The sequence below is a fragment of the Coturnix japonica genome, chromosome 5 (assembly GCF_001577835.2).
Source record: "Coturnix japonica isolate 7356 chromosome 5, Coturnix japonica 2.1, whole genome shotgun sequence".
Classification (NCBI taxonomy): domain Eukaryota; kingdom Metazoa; phylum Chordata; class Aves; order Galliformes; family Phasianidae; genus Coturnix; species Coturnix japonica.
This window is the reverse complement of record NC_029520.1, coordinates 50869473-50894574: the sequence shown is the minus strand read 5'-3', so window position 1 is coordinate 50894574 and position 25102 is coordinate 50869473. Positions and strand designations below refer to the sequence as shown.

At 43.2% G+C, this 25102-nt stretch overlaps 1 protein-coding gene across 1 annotated transcript in view; it reads left to right on the top strand.

Moving 5' to 3' along the window:
* The window catches only part of PELI2 (pellino E3 ubiquitin protein ligase family member 2), a 54957-nt gene that overhangs the window by 18487 nt on the left and 11368 nt on the right, over nt 1-25102 (top strand). The window contains exon 3 of the mRNA XM_015865877.2: nt 23410-23511. Within this exon, the coding sequence (XP_015721363.1) occupies nt 23410-23511 (102 nt within the window). The remainder of the gene's footprint in view (nt 1-23409; nt 23512-25102) is intronic.

Genomic DNA, 25102 nt, shown 5'->3' with positions numbered 1-25102 from the left:
TACATCTCTTCATTATTACACACTTCAAGACCTGTTTTGTTAACTCTGTGCTTAGACACCATGTGGGGAATCTTCTGCATGGAACTGAGGCCATTTGTTTGAGGCAAACAGCTTCCCTCTGACTACACTACCCTTATCTTAGGTACAGTCTCATAGCTCGTCATGACATAACTAGGATTGCCAACTTATATTTTCAACACATTAGAGCTATTTACAGCTGACCTTTAATTGTGTTAGAAGTTTGGTTTAGTTTAACTATTGCTTTCATGTGCAGTAGTAGAACTAGTATTGGATATCAGCAGGCACAGGCTTTGCTTATGCAGCAGTTTTGTGATGAATGTGGAACTTGGTGAGAGGGGGTAGAAGTTTTCACACTAATGACCTAGAAATGATGTGGTGCTAAAGTGGAATTTGGGAGGTTTCTTGATGTGGGCTTGTTTGTTTGCTTTTTTTGGTGGGGAGATGGATTCTTGTTTACTCAGAAGAAATAAATGTGTATATCTGGATGGGGAAGGGATAGATATGTCTCACTGGCAACAAAAACAGCTTAATATCTCTGTAGAATAGTGTTTGAGGCAGTGTGTCTTTGCAGATCTTAAATGGGTGAATGTGCCCTGTGTAAATCTCGCTGCATAATCCCAATTTTTGCCAAGCAGAGATGTTCATCTTCCCATACACATCCCATCTGTTGGTTCAGTGGGCTGTTAGCTTTCCTTCTGTTCAAGGACAGGTGGATCTCTGCTCTTCTTTCCTCCTCACTGCAGCCAACAGTAAGGCCTTGTTGGATGCTGCCAGTTGGAGTTCTTGGGGAACCATGATCTTCCCTTGTCCTTCTGCTGGCAGTGGGCACTAACAATGTGATGCTGAATGTTCAAGTGATGCAATTGTCCATGACCGTAGGTATTTTATGCATTTAGATTTGAGTCCTTAGTGCTTTGGAACAGTTTTCATGGTCGTGTAGGTTAGGAAAAAAGAAGAAATGGCTCAGTGTGCATTTAAGTTACTTGAAGTATGCAATTTGGAAACCTGAATTGTATACAAGAGTTAAGGGGGTGGCATTAGCCCTCCAGGATTCCATGAGAGTACTCAGAAAGCATGAATAAATTCCATTGTAGAGGTATGTAGGATGCTGCTGAGTTAGCTTACTTGCAGTGTGAGATCTGCTAAAGCGCTCCATTCTATGGGCAGTAGAATATAACAAGCAAATACTACAAACACTCCTTTCTAACAAGTGGATATTGTGTTTTGATACTTAAGTGCTTGTTTCTTGTTGGATATTAATGCTGAGCTGATAGATTGCAAATGGCTTTGGAATTGCTGTAGAGTGCACCAAAAAAATCTGTCTCTTATAGCTTTTTGTGAAGGGGCATCTTGATTTAGTTATTTTTTTTCTCTGTCTGTCTTAGGATAAAAGATTTCCTTTGGCAGCCTGTGGTAGACGAAAACAACGTACTTTTCTCTCCCTCTGAAATCATTGTTTCAAGCTGACTGGGGAAGATCTTTCTGACTTGAAGTCCAATTACCTGCTGAGCTGGCTTCTGCCTTGTGCTATCACAACAGCAGCTTGTATAGTCACTGGCTGGGTTCCTGCAGCTCACATCAAGTTTCATGCTGCTACTGCAAAAGGCAGCTATACAAGTAATTATTAGGTCAGGAGAGAGCTCAGATTTGTGCTTTGAGTAGCTAGGGAAAATGAAAGTATGGGATCCTTGTGGCTTATCTAATGCAGGTTATTGTGTCTGCTTTGATGTACTTGATGAATTTTGAGTTAAAAGGCTGAAAATCCTATTGGAGCTATTGGTGCCCTTTCTCGATGGGTGCTAGGAGGGGTGCTGCCTGTCAATGGCTCTCTTATTTCTTGTTGGGCTTATTTACTGTGTAACCAGTTTGTGGAGCACTGATTTGTTCCCAAGTAACTTAATTGCACACGTGTCTTGAGAGTCCCAAGTTGTGCAGAATCCCTGGCTCGTCTATTTTATGTTAAGTGTTGTTTTCTATTAAATGAATCTTTATAATATGCTGTGTCCACACCTCTTTGCTCTCCCAGACAGTAGGAAATGATAGGATGGAAGAAAATGGCTATACCAATTTCATTTGCATTGCTTAATAAATAACAACTGTCACCTGGTTTGATGTTCTTTGTAAGCTTTTGGGACATACTGAGCAGAATGCATGTCAAAGATTTTTGGGAAATCACTTTACAGTGTTTTCTAACTAAAAACAGATGTTCAGGAGAGGAAGGGGAATGAAACTGCTGGAGACTACAATAATTTCTTTATAACTGAGTATTGTTTTCTTGCTTTGATTTTCCTTCAGAAGGTAGACGGAAGATCAGGAAAGATCAGGTTGTAAACTGTTAAAACTACATCTGTTGTAAGTTGCTATTTTGAGCAGATTCTACTTGAATTCAACTATCCTTTGGAAGGTGTGGTGGGTGCAAGGCTCATGTTAAGAAGCTGCCTGCAGGATTTGCACAGCAGGAAGCAGAGCCGCTCATTTTAATGGAAGATGACTTGAAACTAACCTCTTCCTGTTTAACTAGTTTCTGCACGTTCTGTCTGCTCATCTCAGGTATAGAATAGAAAGTTAGGGCCATCTAGAGTAGTGGTGAAACTCTTGTTACATGCTTATTCAAGGCAATTAAGAGTCTTGAATAAAATGGATTTGGTTTTACAAATGCTCGTCTTGAACTTGGCTGGTCTTCCCTTCCTAAAGGTTAATAGGAACTTAGTACTGATTTCTGGATGAAATAAAACTGCATGTACTGGGTGATCATATAATCATTAAGGTTGGAAAAGACCTCTAAGATCATGAAGTCCATATGGCCAACCCATCACTGCCATGCCCATTACACATGTCCCTCAGTGCCACATCAACACTGTTCTTGAACACTTATAGGGATGGTGACCCCACCACCTCCTTGGCAGCTTGTTCCAATGACTGATGGCTCTTCCAACCTGACCTTCCCTTGGTGTAGCTTGAAGCTGATTAAAGGGATGGACATACCATATACCAAAGTGCTTATGGTGATGCTTTGTTCTCTGTTGCTCCCAGCACTTCAGTGCTTTTTTGCAAAGAAGGCATTATCCATGTTTGGATTTCATAGGAACGATGTAGAACTTCTTAACACTGAGGATGTGCTTCCACAAGATGGTTATCATTTAGGGATCATCCCATGAGCTGCCCTTCTATGAAAACAAGCTTGTCTAACCGTTGACTCCGCGTCATACCTTGTACTTACATGACCTCCCTGCAAGACTGTGTGTTGTGTACAGACTTGTCTTTTACATTTTGCACATCTCCTGTCCATTGCAATTCTGCCAGTACTTCAGGAAGTTCAGGACTCTGCAGATGCCTCGTGTGTGATAATGTATGTGGTAATATATACTTTGGCCTTCTAATTCAGTAGCAACAGATGCCTATCGTTGTGACTTGAGGAAGCTAATTATAGGCCTAACACTGCCAGCTCGCTCAGTTGTACAGTACTGAGTTCTCCTCTGACTATATACATCAGTGTGAGCTCTGAGTAAACTCTCCTATGCAAATTTACTGTAGTCAGGGAATGATAAATGATCCTTCCACTGTTTTTTGATATTGCTGGGCAAGCAGGAGTATTGCTCCCTGTCACCCTGAAGACCTTTGATTTATCGAAGTTGGAATTTCATTTTCCCCTTAGAAATCTCACTCTGCTGCCTGGTGTTTGTCTGTTTCTTCAGGAGAATGGAGCCAGTGTTTGAGCAGGGATTTTCCTTGGACTGGGCTTGCCCTGAAGTGCTCCTTTCTTGACCTTGGATGTTGCCTTTGGAAACAAGATTTCCCTGGGAAATCCATCCATCAACCTAACCAAGTCCAATCATTAAACCATGTCCATCAGCCTCTTAAATCATATTCATACACCTCTTAAATACCTCCAAGGATGAATAAATACTCCACCAATTCCCAGGGCAGCCCTAGCTCTCTGTAAAGAAATTCTTCCTGGTGTCCAATCTAAACCTTCTCTGGCACAACTTGTTGTTTCCTCACGTCTTATTGATGGTCGTATGAGAGAAAGCCTACATCCTCCTTTATGCAACTGTACAGAGTGAAGAGGTCCTCCCTCAGCCTCCTATTCTCCAGATAGAACAGCCCCAGTTCCCTCAGCCACTCTTCATAGCTTGTTTTCTAGTCTATTCATCAACTTCAGTGCTTTTCTCTTCACACATTCAAGCAACTCCATGCCCTGCTTATAGTGAGGGACCTAAAACTGAACATGAAATTCAAGGTTCAGTCTCACAAGTGTCACATCCAAGAGGATGATCAGTCCTGCAGGCTGGCCTGCCATTGGTTTTCTTGGCCATAAGGGCATGTTAAAGTTCAATTCTTGGCCATAAGGGCAGTTGATGTTCAATTCTAGATGCTCTATTCATACTTCAGTCTAGCTGCTGTACTTAAGGAAAGCCATCCTTCAGTCTTTCACTACTGAACCCACAACTGGTTTCTGGTAGTTTTGCTTGGAGTCTCACTGAGTGGAGGGTTGGATGGACGTAAGCAGATCACAGGTAAACAACCAACCCCTCTTTGAAGGTATTTCCTTCACGGTGTTTTGGCTCTGCATCTGCTTGACGTGCAGTCTCCTTTAGAGTCCAGAATTCCAGTAGAGGTTATTAAGGAGAAGAAGTAATTAAGGAGATGATGTGGTGGGGAGAGGTGTGGTTTTTGAGCTAGAGGTTTGGGACTGCTCAGCAAGTGTTACTGCAATAAAAGCTTTTCTATCTGCCAGTCAAGTGTGTGGATGTTCAAAAAGTCTTTAGTAAAGGTGGGTTAATTTCTCTATATGGGGTTTATCTTGGTTGCGCTTTTGATAGCAATGTATTTCATATATCCAGGCCTTATAGTTGTTGAAACTTCTACCAGAGTAGGTTTAGAGGAATTACTAAAGAAGACAGTAACTGCAAACCCATCAAAACCTGCAGGATGCCCCCAATCAACTTCGGGTGGGACTTTGTGGGTCATAATAAATACTATATTAAAAACTTCAGACAATCAACCGAGATGCCCAGAAATGCTTTCCTCCTTGTTTCCATATGCTGACGTTTGGCCCACCAATGAATCTTCTGCTGCTGAAGGTCAGCAATGAGGCAGTGCCTTGGTGGTCCAGGTGGGAGGCAGGCAGGAACGAAGCTGACCTTGCACTAGAGCGGGCAGCTGCTCTTGTTTTGTTTCAAATGAAAAACCAGCTTTGGAAAGCTGCATTGCAAAACTTGTAATAGTTCTTAATGTTCTTCCTAACTTCTCCCTCCCCCTCAGAGCTTTCTCAAATGCTCTTCTTTGGTGTTTAATTGCAAAAAAACGACTCGGTTGCTGTTACAGCATAATAAATAAAATACAAGTCAAAACAGTGTTTGCAGTTTATTGCTGGAGACAGCCCTGTTCTCTTATAATATCACAGTTACAGCTTAAACTGCAGCCGAGAAGGTCTAAATGTATTTTCCTTGTTAAATATCTGTGGCCTGTAACGCTAAGTTTTAGTTTCTTTGTATACTGACACCTATAGCTGGAGCTGAGAGTATTATTGTGTTGTTGGGGGATGGAGCTTGGTAATCCCTGTGGTCCCTTCCATCCCAAGCTGTTCTATGATTGTACTGCATAGAAAAGCACAGAAGTTCCCAAAGAGCTTTTAATTTTTCTCTTGGAAGTAAAAGGCATCTGAATTCCTTTGGATGTGTGCGTTTGCTTAAGGCCTCAAGTAGATGGTGAAAAATCTGCCTGAGTCACAGTAGCCTCATTCAGTCATTGAAAACCTTGCTCCAGGAGTGTTTTTTTCTGTTAAATAACTGTGTAACGTACTGCTGTTAGGTGACATGATGTATGTTTCATGTATTCTTTTGTAAGCTGCTTTTATGGCTTTGGCTGTGGAAATATTGTTAAGGATTTTTGGAGGAGTAAATGAAAGCGTTTCAGTCCTATCCTAAAGAATATTGGATCTTGACAGAAAAGATTGGTAGCTTAAAATCAGTGGATAGGAAAATGGCTACGTTAAAATTTGGATGGATGGCTCTTTAAACAGGAGTACACGCTCTTGATTTGACCTACAGCGTGTTCAGTTCCAATACTGGCTGTTGAGCAAAACTCCTTTACGATCCGACAGTGAAATCCTTTGGCAGAATGCCTTTCTTCCTGTTTGCTGTGGGGGTTTCATTCCAGATGTTCAAGTTCAGAAGGCTTTTTCTTAAGGAGTGGGTGTGAGGAACATCACAAAACCCTCACAGATCCGCCTGCCCCTCCCATACAAACTGTAGCATTCAGGCTTTATTTCTAATCCTTATTGCTCTGGGATTACTCTCTCTGTATCAGTATCTGTGCACGTCCTGCTGTCTGTTGTTGCTTCGATTCCATTTTGCCTCATTTTTGCTCTGCCCACCAGTTGTAACGTTGTGATGTGAAAGGCTGAGATGAGTAGAAAATGGTCTGATTCAGCTTGAAGCATAATGGAGGTGTGCATGACCACCAGGTGTGAAAGATGAGGGGCAAGAATGAATGAATGTGCTGAGGTTTTTCTGGACTCGGGTGGTAACTTTTGTGATGGTGGAGCTTGGATGTTTTTATCCTTAGAAGCACAAAAACACATACTTTAAAACAGGAATACAGAGGCAGCTTCCTAGGCCAAAGGATTGCATGGCTTCAAACAAATATCTGGGGCGAAAAAAAGCTTTTGGAATGTAGCAAGCAGTACATTTGCCTCGGGTAGGATTGCAGGCTATGCAAATGCTGAGAAATGATGGTTTTGCCTCGACAAGCAAACATTGCAGCTTTCATGAAGCAGTAATCCTTTCTGTTGTAGCTTGCGTTTAGCTACAGCATTGACAGTAGACTGTTAGTGTATTAGGTATGATAACCAAATAAGTCTTGCTTGTAGCTGTAAGTCAAACAGTCCTACCTGGCGCTGCTCTGAGCAAGACCCTGTGCCCTGCTTAAAACAACATACAACGGTGCTCAGAGGTAGGAACAGCAGAGATACAGCAGGTGTATAAGGTGGGTTGTGGCAATGCAGCTGCTTTGATAGTAGATCTTGCTCTGTCTGTAATCAACTCCAGAAGGAATTGGAGCAGTGACTGTGTGACATTTTGGGGAGCCTCATATCAGCTGTTGTCCTGCAGTAGTTTTCCTGCCAAGCACTCGGGGAACATCTGCAGAGTCGTTTCTCTGTATTGCTGCAATGATTCACATACTCGTTGCTTTGAAGTCTAGGAAGTCTTCCGCAAGGAAATGTCATAGCCAGAACTGTTTGTGGACTGTGCATAGCTCTGTCTGGGTTTAGGGCTGGCTTTGTTGATTGAGCCCTTTGCAGTAGTGAAAGTTCACAAACCGGAGCTGCCTGTGTGTCTGTTCAGTGCTAAAGGATTTGCCTCAGCTTTGGGTTTCATTATCAGAAAGGAGAGAGTGCTTAGTAATGCTTGATGCAGGTACATAAAGTTATATGTTATTTGTGTAACTGGCCAAATAATGCATCAAAGTATATTTGAAGGAGGAGTAAAATTAAAAGGTAGATTCCTTGAGGTCCCTTCCAACCCAAGACATTCTATGGTGCTGTGATTTCTTCTTTAAAATGAAAACTTTCTCATTTGAATAATAAGGATGTTTAATCCCATTTCAGTGACAGACCAGGGTTCACACTTACTCAATGCAATGGTTTATGCTGCTTATGCACTTTCTCTTTTTTGTGGTGTTTTGTTTCTGCATTAGTCTTAGATACCACACTCACCTTGCTCCTACAACAGGAAACCCAGCCAGAGGGAGGAAGCGAGCAGTTGTAACCTTTTCTCATGAAGCATCACTGCATTTAAACCTAATTTACTGCCACTTAATGAGCTGGTGTGGTCTTGGAATGCTGTTTCATGAAGCCCAGCTGAAGACTTGGAGTGAGATGGTTCCTTGATACCAGGCTAACATAACCCTGTGCACACAGCTGCACACTGAGCAGAAAGGCCCAAAGAGAGCTCAGTGCTTGGTGTGGTCAGCACAGTCTGGCTCTCATTGATGCCTGTGCTTTGCTGCAGTCATTCTATCAATAGCTTGTTACACTGAGTGTATGCTCCACGCTCTGTGGGGGTGGGGAAACCTTACATTTAAAACAGGGATTGTGGTTATAATAAAGTGCTTTTCACAGAAACTGTGATCGATACGTGGGGCTGGGTGTCTGCCTGTGGGGTGTAACCAGGGCAAAGGCAGAGTGTCTGATGTGGCCTCTGTGTGAATTGCTGTGAAACTGCAGGGGTGGAAGAGAGTTCTAAGATTTTGTGTTGCCAGGGGTCTAAAATTCTTTACTAATTCTTTGCTCTGAGAGTATTGAGGTGCTGGAACAGCTGCCCAGAGAGGCTGTGGATGCCCTGTCCATCCCTGGAGGTGTTCAAGGCCAGGTTGGATGGGGCAGCCTGGGCTGGTATTAAATGTGGAGGTTGGTGGCCCTGCCTGTGGTGGGGGGTTGGAGCTTCATGATCCTTGAGGTCCCTTCCAACCTAAGCCATTCTATGGTAAATCATTTAACGTTAGAGGTGACTGTTGCATTAAACTCTTAAATTCATTCAGAATCTGACAGTGACAGCTTCAGAAGAACGCACTTTGGTAACTTTTTATAACCAGATTACATATGATGTGGGAATAAAGCGAAAAATAAGCTCGCAGCGTGTTGTTTACCCTTCCACATAATCTGCTGTGCATTTTATGAAAATATGTAGGTCAAGTGCCCTCTGATTTAACGAGTTGGTTTGAAAGGATGCATGAAAGCATTCTGCAGTCACTGTCCCTCCCCACTCCACTCTCTGCCCATTACCTGTGGTGCTGCTCTGCTGTCACAGCAAGGGGCACCAGGAGTCCTGAGGATGTGCTTGTTGTGAGATGCTTTTGCTGAGCTTTTTAGAGAAAAAAAACCACAGCCGAACGTTTTTTGTGTGGGAAAGAAAAATGTTAAAACTGCTTTTGGAGGTTCTTAAAGAGAATTTTCCTGCTCGTTTTGCATTTAATACATAAAACATGTTTGCACTGTGTTTAGTGCTCACTACTGTTTCAGAACTTGCATTCTCTAGGAGTATGTAGAATCATAGAATGGCCTGGGTTTGCAGAAGGCACAGTGCTCATTCCAGCTCCAACCCCCTGCTGGTGTGCAGGGTAACCAACCAGCAGCCAGGCTGGACAAGAGCACATCCAGGCTGGCCTTGAATGCCTGCACGGGATGGGCATCCACAGCTCTCTCTATGAGTTGTTGCTGCTTCATGTTTCTGTGGAGAGTGAAAGGTCTTGGAGCTGTAAACATATTTCTGTAATTATGTCTCTAATTAGAGTATTAGTTGTGCCGATTATGGCTTTGTTTACCATTTCATAGTGAAAATCACTACCGTACGTGCTTGCTATGTGACCGCACAGAGGCAAGCATTAAAAATTACACTTAGCAGTTGACTCAAGCGTTTTTCTGCTGTCTTTATATCTTTCTTGTTACTGTGTCCTTTTGTTACCAAAGGAGAAAAATGTTAGGAATACACGCAGCTCTTCATAGCCTATCATTTCTCGAAGCTATCATTTGCTGGAAGGCTGTCTGAGCGTTGTCAGTCAGCTGTGTGTCTGACAGCAGCACGCTGCGTTGTGATCTCCTCCTATCACCAATAAAACCAGTCCTTCCAAATCTGGACAGAACTTCATCTTTATTTCCTCCTGTTGCATGTGTGCTGGAAAAGCTTCATAGCAACAGCCCAGCTTCTTCCTCCAGGTGTAATTGCTGTCTTCTTGGTCTTATGGAGCTTATTCAGTAGTAATGCAGTGTTTCATGCCTATATCAAGCCATCTTTCTTTCTGTTCTTACAACAGCCGAGGATCTGTGTGAGTTCTGGCAGGCTTTCTAGTCTTCAAATTGCTTTGTTTGATAGCAACGTAGCAAAAGTATCAACTGTATTGGTGCATCAATTCGCTGCTGTCAGGAAGAGATGGGGAAAATGGCATGTCTGAAATGGCTTCAGACTGGTGTATTTCCACCATCGATTAATATGGTTTCAAGGGTACTTTGTGCTTTAAAGTTGGAAAACTTATGCTTTAAAAACAGCTTTTTGATGGGGTAGTGCCTTTAAACGGGCTTTACTGAAGTTTTGATTTGATAACCTGCAGGATATCCCTGCAGGAGCTCAGAACCATAGGGATGTGATGCTGAAGGACATGGGCAACATGGGTTAGGGATGGGTTTGGGGTTCTTGGAGGTCTTTTCAAACTGGATGATCCTGTGACTGTGTGAAATGCTGAACTTCATTTTGTTGGCATGTGGGATTAATTAGTTGAAGACACCTTAAAACACCCAGGATGGCAGTTCATGGTGGTTGTGATATCCTATACTACCCTCAGCATGCATGCTTGTCTGCTAACCTTATCAGTGCCCTAATTGCGTGTTGTATTAAGGCAGTTATTGTGGCTCACCTACCTTGTGGCAGCAGTAACTGTGCTGTTACTGACATAAACATGAAGGAACTACCTTGTTTTTAACAGTGAGTAAAGAATAACTGTGTCTGTCTCACAGTTCTGTGTGATACTGAAGTAGGGATGTGCACAATGATAGTAGATTGATTGTTAACTGTGTATTGCATTTGCCTTTCTCTTAGTTTTAATTAATTGTATTCTGGTATGGGAAATGAAGAGGAGAGAAATAGGAAGGAGGACTGTGTGGCTTTAATATCTTAACCATTTTCAGCTGCCTATTAATTCATTTAATCCCAAGGAATTATCAGGGAAACTTAATTTCCCTGAGCTGGTTACTAATGGGATTCCAGAGAGATAAGCAATTTTGCTGTGTGGAATGTACCATGTGAAATAGAGGAAAGAAAGCAGAAACCCCATTCTAATCTGAAGAAATCTGTAACCAAGATGCCAGTAAAGCTGAACAGATGGGAGCTTTTCAGTAGGGTCTGTGTCTGTGCTATAGGGGCTGGATTTTGGAATCTGGAGCTGTGGTCAAGAAAGTGATACAGTTCTAGGCTTGGATACAAAAGGGAAATAGAGTGAGGGAATGGTGGCATCACACGGTGTGGTGCTGTGGAGAGACTGGATTGGGTAGATAATGGCAGGACAAGGGGAAATGCTTTGAAGTTGAAGGAGGGAAGAATTTAGGTTGGATGTCAGGGGAAGTTTCTTTGTATGAAGAGGCGGTGAGGTGCTGGAAAGCTGCCCAGAGAGGCTGTGGATGCCCCGTCCATCCCTGGAGGTGTTCAAGGCCAGGTTGGATGGGGCCCTGGGCAGCCTGGGCTGGTATTTTCTTCCAGGTCTGTTGGAGGAGGGTTAAGTTGTAGTGCAGTGAGTGTAGTGTTGCCTTAAACGATGGAAAATGCTCTTGTGTGTTAAAGTGGTCACTGTTTGCAGTGTGTGAAACAGGACGTGGAGGGTAAGAGACATTGTAAAACAAATTAAGGGTGGTTGTGAGTCCAAACTGAGGGCCCATTCTTTGCAGGTGTAGAAAATGATAGCGCTTATGGGGAGAGAGGAGAGAAACTAATATCTGTGTGTGCAGTGCAGGTGGAAACCTGGGAAGCATTAGTCCTGGAAGATTAAAGGAAGACACCAGCTTTATTGCCCATGTGTGATTTGTCAGCTCAGCTCTGCCTGCAGAGGCATCGAGCTGCAGGGGAGGAGGTAAAAGCCCGTGCCTTCATGGATGTGGAGCAGTCAGCTGTCAGCTTCTTGTTTCTGGTGCTTCGTTAGGCAAAGCAGATGTAATGCATCCTCAACAAAGCAGAGATTGAAGCGATTATTGGCTACTATTGTAGAGGCTCATTAACAATTCCCAATGCCAGAAACATCTTCAAATTGCAGTTTGTTTTTAATCTGTGGGAGAGTAAAAGTTGGAATGATGCTGTATGTAGTGTAAAGAGATGGCTTATCTGCCGTAAATCTTTGGCTCTACCATCTGCCATTGCTTTAAATCACTGTTTTCCCCACTGGCTCACCTAACTTAAGAGAATGAATCTCTTGAGTAGAGAACGTTAAATCAGTTGCCATGCACAGTAACTAAGAGGCTAGAATGAGATTCTGTGATAAAACGCTCTTAATTACTTAATATACGATGACTAACGATTGATGTTCCTACATGAAACTTAAGGTAGATGGAGGTGAAATAATCACAGTTTAAATATAGGAGAATCAATACATAAGTTGTTATTTCCATCTGCTGGACAAGACAGTGAGGCAGTAAGTAACATCTACTAGGAGTGGATGTTACACTGAGGCTGATATCCCCCCTTATGTGCATAGAGGTGAAGTGGATAAGGATTATTGCTCTGGTTTCTGAGCTAGTCGTTCAGAGAAGGCTGCCTGCTTGTGTACCATCTGTACATAAAAAGAGCTCCTTGCTGTTGCAGTCTGTGTGGTCTGTGTTTTCCCAACAATACAGTGTTATTAAGCCCCGTGTTTTTTCAGGGAATGGTGAATCTGCTGTAGCTTGTTGGGTATGAAAACTGATAACCTGCCTTCGCTTCTCATTTTATTAAATGCAAATTTGAACGCATCCTTCAGTAATACTGACTTTGAAGAGATTATGTATATATATATATATATATATATATATATATATATATATTCCTTTGGATTTCTCTCTGTTATCTTTTGCTCTAAAAATATATCAAGCGTTCAGTTATAATCTGGCATTTGATCTGGATTGCTGTTTTATCTGTTGTCTTGCTCTGTTTTTCGTAGCTTTAAATTCATACTTTGGGAAAGAATCAGCTGGTTTCAGTGCAGATTTCCCATGTTAGCTGTTTTTAAATTGCTTCTTTAGCTCAGATAAGAGGTGGCTGTGCACTTCAGCAATTCGATCGTCGCTGCTGGCTTAAAGCCGATTCATTATTTCTCTACTGTCTGTGTTAGATAATGTGATCAATTATTGCAGATAACGTTTGCTCCAAGGAGCCCCTGGAGCTGCTTCCGAGTCCACCCAGCTGACTTCATTCAGTGTCCTTGAGGATTCCTCTGGATAGCATCCAGATATTCCAAGTGTGTGGTGAAATTCAATCCAAGACCGCGCGATTTCAATATTTAACTTCATATTTAATGAACACAAAAGACATAAATGTCATATTATTACATATATTTCCCATGTTCTGTAAGCAGGGTCATTAGGTGCTTGGCCAATAGGGCAAAAACAGGCCGGTAAGTCTGCAAGTGGGAGCAGGAGAAAGGAGCGGTGCAGGTAACTTGGGCATTAATTGGAATGCTTTTAGGCAGCAGCTTTTGGAAGGCAGTGATGTGGCTCTTTGGCAGAGGGCACGCAGAAAAGAATCTTCTGTTCTTATCTGCAGCAGACACACACTTAGTCATTGATTGTGTGATTCAGAACGCTTTAATTCTTGTGCCGGAATCATCAAAGCTCAAACTTCTGCAAACGTTGGTTTGGAGTTGAATATGTATTTGTGTAACATGCCAAATAAGCTTGAAAGCCTTTGTAATGTGAGCGGGTGGCAGACTGAGCTTCATATGAGACTGTGTGGATGAAGTCGGTTGCCCTCCAGAGCATTCAGTTCCTTAGTAGCGTGTGAGGTGGTGGGTACCAAAACTATTGAACTTAGAGCATTATCTTTTGCAAGTTCAGAGCTGTGGCTTAAATGTAGTGAGGTAGGGATGCAATCAAGTCTTGCTGGCACCCTGCACTGCACGCGTTGTGCCATGGAAGGGTTAGGAGGTGTGGCAGCTGGGTGGGGTTTTGTATTTTCCCCATTATCTGCTTATCGGTGAACTTGGAAAATGATGGATGAGGGCATGATTTAACTATGAAATGTGTCAAATGCTGCTATGAAAACTGTTGGACAATAGCTGCTGGTAGACATCATTGCAGCCTTCCTGTACCGAAAGGGAGCCTATATACAGGAGGGGAGTCAACTCTTCTAAAGGGTAGATAACAGCAGGAAAAGGGGAAATGCTTTAGAGTTGAAGGAGGGAAGATTTAGGTTGGATGTCAGGGGGAAGTTCTTTACTCTGAGAGTGGTGAGGTGCTGGAACAGCTGCCCAGAGAGGCTGTGGATGCCCCGTCCATCCCTGGAGGTGTTCAAGGCCAGGTTGGATGGAGGCCTGGGCAGCCTGGGCTGGTATCAATGTGGAGGTTGGTGGCCCTGCCTGTGGTGGGGGTTGGAGCTTTGAGATCCTTGAGGTCCCTTCCAAGCCATTCTGTGATTCTATGAAATATTCAGATGTATGAATTTGTAAACGTGAGCTTTTGTCACTGATCATCTTCACTCTGGGCAGTCAGACAGCATTGTGTGTTAAGCACAGAAGCACTTGCTGTTCTACAGCCCAAATCTGTGCCTTTTTTTACACTCTAGGCCTCTGGCATGTATTGTAGTTCAATATCTTTTACTCAACATTTGTTCCATTCAGTATAAAATCTTAAAAATCCATTATACCTAGCTGCCATTTCCCATAGAAATAATGAGGCAAACCATAACTTGGTTACTGCAACTTCAATTCTGTGCTGTACCTTTTAATGTATTTAACGTTTTATTACTTCCAGCCCTGGAGGGTTGAGATATTATCTGAGCGTAGGGTCAGGATGACTTGAGCTTTATCACTCATACACGTGGAGAAATGTATTTATACAGGACACAACTCTGCTTCTCCTGTTTCTAAGGGCGGCTGTGTGTGTGTTTGGGGAGGGAGGGACGTGGGCCTTATCAGTGGTAAAACCATGCTGCGTGAACCGCATGAGACATTTGATGAGACATTCTCTTATCTAATGGAACGTAGGAATATAAAGCAAGTTGCCTGTAAAGCTTGCTTTAAATATTAATAAATTGCTGAAGAGATAAGTGGTAACTCCAGCTTGTGAGTGCATCCAACACGGCCCTACTGAAACCACATGCCACCATTACTTCTTTCAATGCAAATCTTTCCACCTTCAGTGTTTAAACTGGGATGGTGTATTTAAATTTTAAGAGGGCATAAATTTTCCTTCCCCCTCACTTGAAATCAATATTTTACTGGGAAAACGATAGAAAATGTGGATTTGAGAACACAATGAAAATAATAGGAACTGAGACCAATAGAGGCTACTAATCCTCTAATTACTTTCTGTGAATACTGGGAGTTGTGCTGCAGAACGTCCTTCAGTACAATCTCCAGTCATCTCAATTTATTCCTTTCCAAAGCTATAGAGGGAGGGATTTTGCTGCCAGCTCGGCATAGTAATGTGCTGTGGTGGTCTTTTATCTGCCAGCAGTGAAATAGATGTGGCTACTCTTCTAAACATCTTGATTTTTCCTGGGTACTGATTGCCCTCTGATTACCCTTTGACATCCCATGTTATGAAATGGAGCTGAAAGTTCAGCTCAGTGCAGTGATGTGCTTTGGAGGGCTGGGTGTATGTCATTTGAGTGGTTGGCTGGCTGTGTTGGACTGACCTGGACAAGTCCTTTGGTTCTGCTCTGATATCAAAGCTGTTCTATGGCAAACTATCCCCATGTTTTGGCTCAGGTGCTCCCAGACGGCTCTTTTGTACCTGCTTTATTCTATAGCTCACTGTTGGTACTTGAATTATTCCCCACTTTGCATTTCATGTTGAAGCTGATAAATAAGCCAAGGTATGCAAGCTTTCTAACCAGCTTTCAGCTGAACCTCCCTGTACAAGCATTGAATCTATTTAGTGGATCCATTAGCCTGTAGAACTCTTGGAGTGGCAGCCAGTGACTAAACAGTGATCAATGAATCCCAAATTTGGTTCTTCACACCTCACATGGATGGCTGAGGATGTGCACCTGAGGATGCAGTGAGCACCCATCGCTTTCTGACCATCCTTCTCAGTGCTGCTCCATACTGCCAAGTGTTGTGCCATCTCCTGTGTGCACTGAGGGACTCTCTTTCTTTCCTGGGATAACTTCTATTAATACAAAATCTGAGGCCTGGAGTCAGACTTGTCCATTCTGTACATATCCAGAGATACCACTGAGGGCACTTATAGCCAGCTACAGTTTGATATGAGCTTGGCAGCTGCACAAACAGTGAGGAAATCTTGCTTCCCCACTTGTTAGAGGGGTTGGTTTTGCATCTCCCATACAGCAGCATCAGGACTGTGTTTTCCCTGCTCTTCTGCTGTGTTAACTTAATGGCTTTAATCACATCAGTAGCTCAGTTGAGCAGTGTAAGCATGTGGGTTTTTGAAATATACGGGGTTGCATAGGAAGAATGCAAGTCCTGAACTTTACACAGGAAGATGCTCAGTAATATGTATAACTGATAACTGTAAAGGTTAGGATTGCTTTTTCTTACTGTTAAGATCATAGGGATTAAAAATAAAGTGGACATTTCCTGCATACAAGATGCAACAGCATTAACTGCTGTGCTATTGCTTCTACTTAGGATCTGAACGAGCACCAAGAGCCTGCTGGTCAGAGCCACCTCCTTCATCCCAGCTGAATGCAGATCCTATGGGCATGCCCCTTCTGTGCTTCCTCTCACAATACTCAAGCTGTAGCCTGAAGTTTAGAAAGCAACTTCTGTCCTTTTGTTGAGCTCTATAAAACCGAACTGCTTTCTATAAGTGCTAAATGGCTTTTTGGCCAGAGTTAACTTTTTCCTCTCTCTTGAGAGATTTCTGTGCAGCTGCTTAACAGGTCTGTTAAGGTAACTGTCTGGAGAGCCTTTGGCTGTCTTAATGTAAAATTGATTCGTGTCAGATTGAATTTATGGTTTCTGGAAGCTACAGAATGATACGCGGCCTCTCATCTTGTTATTATGTGCTCTCCTTTGGCAGGCGGGCTTAGATCGGTGCTCATGGGTGCTTTGATTCACAGAAGCATTCACTGCTGATGTGCTAAGTGTACAAATCTTTCAGTCCATGTATTGATAGAAGCTCTTGAGGGGACTTTATCACTGTTTTTTTTTGTGGTTTTTAGTTAAAGATTCTAATTTCTGACTGTTTTGTGTGCTTGGCGTATCCAAATAGATAAGTGTAGCCAAGCATCTGCTGCTTTTGTTCCCGATGTATATAAATGAATTGTAAATGGCTGGCACCAGAATGTTCAGCTACAAACACTGTTGCGTCCTTCTCTAATTGCAGACACTTTTGTGGCTGTAGCAAGAGTTTTGGGGGATGTGCTCCAGCTGCTGTAGCAAAATCATATGTAGGCCTTCATGTTTAAATTCATAGCCTTGTAGTCTTGCAGAAGTCCTCTCTGTGGAGAAGCAGCAATAGACAACGTGGGAGCAATGTGCAGGCAGGAATTGGCTCAAAGGAACGTTCTGAGTTTGGGGTGAGTGATGATGCTGAGTGGGTGATGTATCTGGCAATGCTGCACCTTATTGTGTGTGCATCTGAGCCGCGTGCAGCTCTCCTCTGCTGGGGGGGAGGGGAAATGGAGCCAGCTGACTAAGGGAGGAGTGTTTGCAGATTTGATTTCAGAGAGATGTGTGAAAGATTGTTGCAATATAGTATTACTTAATGTACGCTTAAAGGAAAATTGAAGCGGAAAATAAAGGTCTGTAAGGGGTAGAAAAACCTGCAAGGCCAGATGGGAGGAAAATGCTTCCCATGTTAGGGCAGCTAAAGTGTTGATTTGCAACAATCAGAAGATATTTGTGATGCTCAAAGAGGTCCTGAGGCACTACATGGTATTGCTGCATCCGTTAGTGTAAAGCTGCACCTCCTTCAAGCTGCTCCTAATACACTGGAATACAAAGCAGAAGACCTTGCCCTGCTTTACTTGGTGTGCTCAGGAGTCCTGGGTATCGAGGTAGGACTTGGTTGTGCAGTAATGATGATTTGGGCCATCTGGAGTCAGTCCGTGTGATTCAGGATGCGTTACTAAGGCACTGATTAATATTGCCTTCATAGGAATAGCCTACCCTGCAGTATTGCTTGGAATAACAGCATGCACAGAGGTGTTGGGCTCTGTGTGATCAGCTGTCTATCAACACCCACCTTGCTTTACAATAAACTCACCTGGAGATGCTCTTAGATCACTGCCTCTTTGCTTGTTGCGCTACCCAAAGTAGAGAACTACTGCAATGGGATATTTTGGTGCCCCTTCTGGAGAAAGAGCAGTCTGTGGTGTTGTCTAAAACTTAATGCAAGCCTCAGTTCAGCACATGGAGAAGATAACGTGAGGTCTGCCTGTTGAGCTGATAAATGGCAATACAGCAGCACAACCCCATGTGTGCACGTGGAGCAGATGGCTGCTGTGTATACAAATGCGTTGTCCCTTCCTCCCCCTCAGATGTACAAGCTCAGCATGAAAGGGTTCATACAAAACAAACGTGAGCGTTTGGAAGCCACAAAAGCTTTTTAAGTGTAAATAACCAACTCGAATTTGTTCGTTCCTAGGAGCTGAGCCCAGTGTTTCAGAGGGACTGACTTGCACTTAAGTGAATTGAGCAGAAGTGGCCTCAAGTTGTACAGAGATTGATTTGCTCCAAGTGGGACTGCAAACAGTGCCACGCAAACAGAGGTTTAAGCTGGTTCTTTAACTGGCAAAAATCCCATGTTGTTTGTGGCTGTTAATGCTGAGATCAGTGAATAAACACAACTGTCTGGTATGGAATTTGATGTTTTTACGCATAAAATTGGTGCTTTTCAGAAAGCAGCTTTTTCTTCACCTGCCTTTGTTGACTGTCTTTAACCACTTCATGACACTCAGAGTTTGAGACTGATGCTGATTAAAGAGAGGAGGTGTTGGTATTCAGAAGTGGCCATAGATGTTGCAGTTGTAATTCAAGCACTTAATGCCAAGAAAAGGGGAGCTCTGAAAGCTGGGCTTGTGTGGAGCTGTGCAGGGAGCAGATGCAGGCACGGGGAGATTTCCATGATAATATCTCTTATATTCTCTGAAAGAGACTTGGGGACAATTATATATAATAGCTGTATCAGTAGCTAGAGGTCAGTGTAAATTTTCCAGAGTTATTTGAAATCCGGAGCTACAGAAGCAGTAATTCTGGGCAATTACTGGTGGCTTTACATTGGGGCTGAATAGCACTGCAGACAGTCTTTAGTTAACATTACATGAATTGAAAACTGGGCTTAATTTGCTGGGGAACTTCTGAAGTGGGCAGAATCTCAGTGTCATGATTAGGGGCCCTCGGTGTGGTTTCTACATGATAACCCAATGGCTGCTGGCTCTGACAGTGAATCCAGTGAAAGCGTGTTGGGTTCTTCCCTTTAAAACAGATACTTCCTTGCTGGCTAAAGCATCTTTTCTTTCCTCCTAAGAACTTCTGTCCCTGTTTGTGTTCTTTCCTGAAAGAAATTGAAGGCTGGCAGCCAAGGAAGAAAGCGTTTAACTCATGAAGGCACCGCTGTCATTAATTTCACACGCGTCAGTGTGGTGTCGGTCAGCTTGACTACCAACAAAGGAAACTAAAGTGTTCCCATATATCATTTTATTGTCCTAATCCAATCTAATTAACTCAACTAGGATTCCTGTTCTAATGGAGCAACCCTTCCTGCGAGACAGCTGCCTCTTTTCTTAATGGATTTGAGCTTCCCTTCTGCTGTGGTGCAGGAGTGTTGGTAACCATAATGTGGTGCCTTTTGTCTGATCTTGAGCTGGTTAGCACAAGTGAAGCTTCAGTTTCCAAATGCAGAGCTCATGTATTCTTCCCCTTCCTGAAAATACAATCTGCAGAGCAAAGAAAGCAGCAAAAGGTCCATTTCAGGCAGTGGATTAGACCTGCTGCTTGACATGCTCCTTACACAGAAGGTTTGACCCCATCGCATGGCAGCATTAACTTAATGCTGAGTGTTTCTGGCCTGCTCTTGAACTGCTGGGCTGGAGGTGCCTGTAGAAAGTGAGCACCTTCGTCATGTCAGTGCTAGGAAGGGCTGTGGTACATCAGTGGGTGCTCCTAGCTAAGGAACATCTGCCTGATGGCGGATGAGAAACCCATATAATTTTTCACCCTCTAGGGGAATATTGCTGGGAGATCCACATTTAACCTGTGGGAAAAATACACCTGTACTTTGCAAGCCTTTCTTTGGGGTTGATCCTTAGTCCGGGGTATTTACTATACCTGCAGTGTCCTGTTGGTCCATAAAGGCATCTCTGGAGTGGTGTTGACATCAGTCTGTCGTTGCACAACAGGAACTGGTTAAAGCTTGTTTTCAGAGGTACTGCCCTCTGCTAATTGCTGGGATGGAGCCTGTGTGCCCCATCTGTGGTTAGGGGAGGAGTGACACTTGCAGTATTGTCTCGCTCCTGAGTAATGCTGTATGCCTGCAGATGAGGTGGTGTTGTGCGTGGCTACTGTTAATTGGGCATAAGTATTGTTTGCTGAAGGTGTTTTCCTTCTTTTTTCTCTATTTTGCTTGCAAAAGCAGAGTTCTAAGCAATCCTGCTTTTTAAACGAAACCTTTGTTCTTATTCCCCTTACCCGCTAGGTGTTTTTCTGCATGGGCTGTGGGCATTTGGCTTTCTCAGCTCTCAAAATGATGATAAAACTGAAAGCAGCTGCATGTCTGGGGATCTGGAGGGATAGCAATGCATTCAGGTGGGCTGGACTGTTTTGGGTGGTACTGCACTGCTGCTGGGGAAGCACCTCCCTTCAGTCTCTGTTAATATATGGCAGTTTTTTATCACCATAAATCACTGCAATGCAAATTTTGAGGTTGTGGGAGCACTGCACAAGTGAACTAACTGCAGGCTTTGCTTGTAGCAGTGGAGAGGAGGTTTTCTCTTAAGCAGCTTCACCATGCAGGAGCATGGAGCAAATGTGTGCTGTCCTGCAGCTGAAAGCCTCATGGAGGTAAGTGGCTTATTGCAGACACGAGCTCCAGCTTGGAGAGTTGCTGAGTTCATGCCAAGTGGAATATGGCACCCAACTCTTCCCATTCCTTTCATTTGGCCTCTGCACTTAAAATCCCTCAGTCCCAGTGTGCGCATGGAGTGGGATTGTCATGGAAGATGTCCTGCTCCAATTACTTCTTACTTTCTTCCTCCATAGAGGTTTTGTCCCTGTTCTAACCTCCTGAAGGCTTTACTTGAATTCAACATCTTGAGACAGCTGGCCGTATGGATCCAGTTGTGTAGGCAGCAGGATGAATCCAGCCTGCATCTCCCCAGCAGCATTCTGGCTGGACAAGAGGTGGTATATACAATGGCCAGCATGGAGCTGCATGTTTTGAGCTGTTTAGCAACTTCAGGCTACGTATGTTAGTGAGGTGGGGTTTCATTCCAGCACAGTTTACTGGAACTGTACAATTAGTGGCATCCTAGGAGAAGTATAAGGGGGTTGGAGTAACCCATCTCCAGGCTTTTGGGGCTGGTAATACAGTGTTTCTACAGCTTCTTAAGCTGTCTTTTTTAGCTAGAAATGGTCCATTGCTTTGAGACAAGCAATTAAAATTGCCTGATAATGCTAGTATGAGTTGATCATTACAGTACTATACTTAAAATGCAAAGTGTAAGGGTCTCTTGTTGCTCTTAATGTTATATTTTTACTCTCCAGGCATCTGAGACCTGCTTTTGGGGCATGAGATCCCACTGTTTGCATATTGGACAGCAAAGAGGAGAAGCTCTTGCTGCATAGTTTGCTCCTGGCTGGTCACAAAGTGCTGGTGACTTCATTTGCATTGCACCTACAGATGCTGTTAGTCCTTGCAACACACTGTGCGTCAGCATAATGGTTATTACCAAACAGCCTGTCCGTTTAACACGAGACATTTCGAATCTGTTAGCGCACCACCAAGTGTGTTGACCTCACTTTTCAGTGCTCATTATCCCTGTTGGAAGAGAAACAGAGGAACTGGGCTCTATGGCTTGAAGTCATAGAACCTCTCAAGTGTGAAAAGCTTGCTTGCAGATTGGGAGGGACCGGTGAGGTCATCTTGCCCAATCCTTTGCCTCCAGGTATTATCACCTAAGCCTGAAGCTTTAGCAGGTGTTGAAGCTGCTGAGAGCTTTCAGCATGTTGTAAAACAGTCTCTAATGTGTTGCTGCAGAGACTTGGATGCAAAAAAATAAGTCCCGCTGCCAGTGTTTTTTAATGTATGCATCAATAGTTTGGCTCACCCTTAGCAGGCTTTTAGTGTGCATGTCACTGTGTTTAGGTACCTCTAACATTCAGCAATGTGCCTAATGATTGGTTTAGCACTTGCAGCATTAGGAACTTCAGGGCTTCTGTGAGCGATGACAGATAGAAGAGCAGAATACATGTATCTGCTTGGCTTACCCAGCCCAGCTGTGATTTGGCAGGTAAAGAGCCTCGTAAGTGAGTGAAGCTGTTCAGAGAACATCTAGAAAACGAACCCCTTCAGCAGGAATCTGGAGGAAGCTTTAATTTACTTATTAATCCAGTGCTTCAGTATCTGCGAGTGTTTCTGAGTAGTAAGTTATTACCTTTTTCCTAATTACATGCCGTTATATGGGCTTGATACTTATGTGTACTCCCAACAGGCACAGTTTCTCAGTGTTCTCTCCTCTGTCCTGAAGCTTTTGTTGATGCATTGACATTGTACATTGAGTGCAGTTATGCTTTGACATTGCACAATAAGTATTAATCTGAAGCCTGAGAACCAGCCATTAGTGACACAGAAATGCTGTATGAGTCTCAGAGGGTCCCAAAAAGACTGCTGTGTCTTACAGCTCTCCACTGGGACAGCTGTGCTTTTATTTAGCAGGGAAATGGGTTTCTTAGTGTTTGTCTTGTTTGTGGGTGTCTTTTTCAGAGCTGTGAGCACTCTTGTGTTGGAGCGATGTCTCCATTCTGTTGTGGAAGTTGTTGCTGCACTGCTACAGCTTTTCCCAGCTTTATGGAAAGCTTAATAGGGATTTAGGCTTAGCCAAATTATATCATATCATAGAATGGCCTGGGTTGAAAAGGACCACAATGATCATCTTGTTTCAGTCCCCCTGCTACGTGCAACAGGAGGCGCCCTCTTGCAGTCGTGTTTTAAATGCTGAAGTACTGTTTTGTCTTTGCTGCATTCATAGCTGTAGATATAAGTTTCCTTTGGCAGGGAGTAAGAAATACTGGAGTGAGGAAAAACATGCTGAAAGTGCACACTCTTCCTCATGATTTATGTAAGTCTGCTCAATTGCAACGATGCTCCTACCTCCAAAATCCAGGCACTTCTAATTGGAAATTGATCTAATTGTGTGCCTGCTTAAAGAAACAGAACAGATCTGGAGGACACAAAAAGCCCAATATTTGGGGCTGGGTTACTCTGAGGACTGGGAGCTTGGTATCATTTGAGTTAAGACCACGTGCTTGGAGTGTGAACCATGAAAATGGTAGGTATGGGTACTTTAAACCAGAAGCAAATGAGCGCAGCTTGTGATTTACTATTAAAATGAGAAATCCTGTATTTATTTACCGAGCCTTGGAGTAAAATTATCATCACGGTCAGAGGTTTCTATGTAGCAAAATGAATTTTATTATGATATTTATGTGGAAACGGTATCTAATTTATTTTCTTTTTTAATTCAACAGGCTATCAGCTGTAAAGGTCAGCACAGCATCTCTTACACTCTATCCAGAAATCAGACGGTTGTAGTGGAGTACACGCATGATAAGGACACAGACATGTTTCAGGTAAGGATCTATGCAACTCATTCCTTTCAATTTCTTTAAAGCAATACGTGAGACCACAGTTCTGCTTTATATTCTTCAGGGCATCTTGTCTGTGGTGTGGAATTCTTGTGGCCAAACTCAGTTGCTCTAATATGTTCTTCTCAGACCGCTGCAAGCACCTGTTAATATCTATGCTGCCTCACTGCTGGCACTGCACTTTGCTTTTACTACAAGGGCAGTGTGGTGATTGTACAAATGTTACCAGAAAGGAATGAGCAGTCCGTTTGAATTCATGAATAAGCAGAAATCATGTGCCCTCCTGCCCACACCAACTTCCAGTTCATCGAGTAACTGCAGTAAAAGGAAGCGGATGAGAGCAGAACATGGGAGAAAGAAAGAAAGAAGGGAAGGGACCTGTGCTAAGTTTCTCTGAGCTATGTACTGTAACATCCAGGATGTTTTCACTTACCCACATATGTATGTTTGTTTTTCTCCTTCACCTGATATTCTGGTAAGCTAAGCTAGCTGTTGTGTGATGCTTATTTCAGTGGAAACTTCAAGCTTGGAGGAAAACCCAAGATGCATAACCTTTTCTAATCTAAACTAATTGGGTCTGTCTCGTCAGTGACCTCTGTAATTAGAGCATCTTATCGTGGATTGTTATCCCTGCTCATTGAGCACTTCAAATTCAGAAGGGTCAGCAACTGAGTGCTGTTGACAGAAGAGAAAATGGCTCTGTCAAGATGAAAAGGTTTCTTACCTCGTGGGGCTTCTGTTCTTCACTCTATGTAATGTTTTCCCAGTGTTTCTTGGGAATGATTCAGTCCAAAAAGAGACTAAGAAAGTTTTTATCCATGTGCTGCTGCTTGATTAAGAAATGATCGCTTGGGGTGAACTGAAGAGCTTTGGCAGAAGGAAAATAGAACCCATGCTTTTGAGTTTCTGGTTGATGTTTATCTCTGCGTTGTGGCTTCTGAGCTTGGAGTAGCTGCAGCAAAGTATCTGTATATTTCAGTCATCATGGAAAGCTGTTTATTAAAGCTGGAGTTTTTCTGCTCCTTGTGTACAGTAACATAAGTGAAAGAATTCTTCATGCTAGTGCAGAGTAGCAGAACAGCAGGGTGTTTTTTGTTGTTGTATTGTATAGAGAGCTCTTCCCTTGATTGTACAGTATAGCGGTAGTTGCAGTTTTTACTTTAGGGAGGGATGTCAGTAAAGAATTAGCTGGAGGGATCAGCTGTCACTAATGAAATCCAGCAGCTTGAAGTAAAGCCGTGCTCTACAGACTACAGTCCAGGTGATGCCTGTCTAAGGCAGGAGGGTAAGGAAGCTAATTAAAGGTGCTTCAAACCTAAAGTAGGATTTTATCTTGGAGACAAACTGTCTGTTTCAGTGTAGAGCGGCGTTGCTAACGTAGCAGCTTTCTCTGGCACCCGTTGGGATCCCCTGATGCTCAGCAGAGCAGGAACTTGCATGGAGTAACACAGAGAGACAGCTTGAACTGACCCAGAGACCTACTGCACCAGCTGGCACTGCAGTGCTCATCTCACTGCCGTTCTGCAAGCCTGGATCAGCTCTCAGATGCCAAGTGAAATGTCACAAAAGCTCTCGG